The sequence below is a fragment of the Musa acuminata genome, chromosome BXJ2-8 (assembly GCF_036884655.1).
Source record: "Musa acuminata AAA Group cultivar baxijiao chromosome BXJ2-8, Cavendish_Baxijiao_AAA, whole genome shotgun sequence".
NCBI lineage: Eukaryota > Viridiplantae > Streptophyta > Magnoliopsida > Zingiberales > Musaceae > Musa > Musa acuminata.
This window is the reverse complement of record NC_088345.1, coordinates 15858732-15860982: the sequence shown is the minus strand read 5'-3', so window position 1 is coordinate 15860982 and position 2251 is coordinate 15858732. Positions and strand designations below refer to the sequence as shown.

Below are 2251 nucleotides of genomic sequence, written 5' to 3'. Positions count from 1 at the left end.
AATAAGAAGCTTAGCTAATAAAAATTTTAATAGATTTTTGTAAGATCCTCCGCTTGAATACCATCTTCGTTATAGTGATCCCTAGATCATTGAAGGGCTAGATGGTCCATGTCTTTTTAAAAGAAAACTGCATTAGCAAAACAATGGAGTTCTTGCGCAAGATCATCCCTGCTGCAATGGCGATAGAACAAAATCGAAACTAGAAACATGAGAAGAAAACCACGTCGAATGCAAAAGTAGAATGGATATTATAGAACGACAATTGATGAGACCCATGCGGAGACAAATAAAGAAAAGAAACATCAGTGAACCTGACAATATGCAAAGCGTAAAGTGACAAGGAAACCTTTGCAGAGAAGTAAGCCTATGGGACTGGCAAAGCGCAAGAGAGCGGAAGGGAGGGCAGATGCTGGAATGTAAAACCTACGCTTTATTTGTTCCCCTTTCTGATGCATCTTCAATTCTGTAAGACGAAATACATACGAAATGACAAAAACACAGATAGGAGTTCATTAGATAATAAAAATTAGATGGTATTCTCAACCAATCTCCATAATCAATGCAGCTATTCCTTGACATGCCACGAATCCTCGTATCTCCTAATTAACATCCCTCTATTTATATTAATTCTAAGTAGGCAAATTGTCGTATATAATAAATTTCCATATAAATACAATAGAATCATTTAGACTGGAAGTGGGGGAGAAGCCACCTGGAGAGGTGCTCCACCGGCAACTGGACCAGGTGCTGCTCCAGAACTCAGAATCTCCACCATGGCGCGATGCGGATTCACGCGCTGAGCCTCGCACAAATCCGGCAGGAAAATACCTGTTCCACATCAAATTCATCATTAGATCAAAGCTACATCCTCCCATCATGCACATATGTTTTCTGTTTTGACAGCTTTTCTTTTCTTGTAACCTGCGTTACCTAAAACACATGTGGCATTGGGTTCATGCGTGCATACCTTCCGCGGCAGCGAGATCGAGGTGGAGATCGATGATGTTGGGGCAGTTCTGGTGGCAGGCAGCGGAGCAAAGCTGCTGCGTGAAGTGTGGTTCCAGGAGTGCGTCCGAGGAAATGCCGACGGCGTTGCGGTCCACGCCGCATACGCTCACGCACTGCTCCGTCTCTATCCAATCCCGCAGCCGCTCCACCACTATCTCCGACGCCCGGCACTGGTACACCGTGTTCCCGCCACTGTCTTGGCTGCTCTCGAGCAGGCACCGGTTGGATGAGGACGAGACCGCAAAAGCACAGACCTCCTGCGGCAGCTCCTCACAGATAACACCCGCTGCACGATTCAGATGCTATCCCTTAATGCATATTGATCGAAATAGAGATAGAAAGAGATGGATGGACTGCAATTAGGTCATTTATTCATGTACATACCAAGAGCAGATCGAAGGATGAGGGAGAAGAAGGCCTGAAGCGCAAAGACCATCTTAAAAGCTGCAGAAGAAGCCATGCTTGACGATGAAAGGAGGGAGAGAGGTTGTGCTTGTATGCTGTGGAGTGGAGTGTAATTTGGGAATTGTTCCTTCACTTTTCCAAACTTGCTCCTTGAACCAACCTCATTATCATAACTAATGCTACTCTACTCTTCTTTACCATCTTTATGTTACTTCCATAAGGCATATTAAGATAATATGTATATGTGAGAGCTAAAAATTGGAGGATGACTAGCAGATAGTCGACTGTGTATTAAAAGAATCAAGTGACATAGATTTGATTTCGTCTACAACTTAACAAACTTAAAACTTTTAGATCAAATTAGAGGAGCGTTACAACTACGAGTGGGACTGCTGTAAATTATCTCCTCATCCATCCTAAGTAGGCCATGAACGAGGAGGCCACAGTAGTTCATAATGACATCCCACGGCACCAAGTGGCGTATACATCAAATCCATCAATAGCAGTAGCATCCGTTCCTTTCAACACGTTCAAAGAAGCATGATGAGTAGCGTCGAATGCAGATGATCTATTCTTTTCGTAACAGTGCCCAAAGCCTCTTAGAACTAACATCAAAGATACCTTTCTTCCAGACTTCAACGAAAAATACGCATATGACGCCGATTTCTTTTGTCGAAAGCCAATGGCTTTATAAGATTCTTTAACTTTTCTTGTGAACCACACCAGCAAACTTATTTATGCATTCATTTGGGCAATATAGTAGATATAACATCTTGATCAGTTCCACATTAAAAAAAAAAAGAAAAAAGAAGAGGACATACAAGTAGTAGATGAGTGT

At 42.6% G+C, this 2251-nt stretch overlaps 1 protein-coding gene across 2 annotated transcripts; it reads right to left on the bottom strand.

The window, feature by feature from the left end:
• Positions 1–246: 246 nt before the first annotated feature.
• Positions 247–1557, bottom strand: LOC103999932 (uncharacterized). 2 transcript variants are annotated; one of them, XM_065119262.1, is made up of 4 exons: positions 1393–1556; positions 968–1294; positions 713–828; positions 247–463 (listed from the first exon to the last, which is right to left on the bottom strand). In XM_065119262.1, the coding sequence occupies exons 1-4, from the start codon at positions 1466–1468 to the stop codon at positions 458–460; spliced, it is 525 nt and encodes a 174-aa protein (XP_064975334.1). In that variant the 5' UTR covers positions 1469–1556; the 3' UTR covers positions 247–457. The 2 variants fall into 2 exon arrangements, with proteins under 2 accessions (XP_064975334.1, XP_018674964.2); XM_018819419.2 differs by lacking the exon at positions 247–463 and having other exon boundaries at positions 477–828; positions 1393–1557.
• Positions 1558–2251: the final 694 nt, after the last annotated feature.

Coding starts and splice junctions, on each gene's coding strand:
- LOC103999932 (XM_018819419.2), bottom strand. CDS start 1,468: ATGGCTTCTTCTGCAGCTTTTAAGATGGTCTTTGCGCTTCAGGCCTTC. Junction 1,295..1,392: donor CATCCTTCGATCTGCTCTTG/GTATGTACATGA, acceptor TGAATCGTGCAG/CGGGTGTTATCTGTGAGGAG. Junction 829..967: donor CGATCTCGCTGCCGCGGAAG/GTATGCACGCAT, acceptor GATGTGGAACAG/GTATTTTCCTGCCGGATTTG.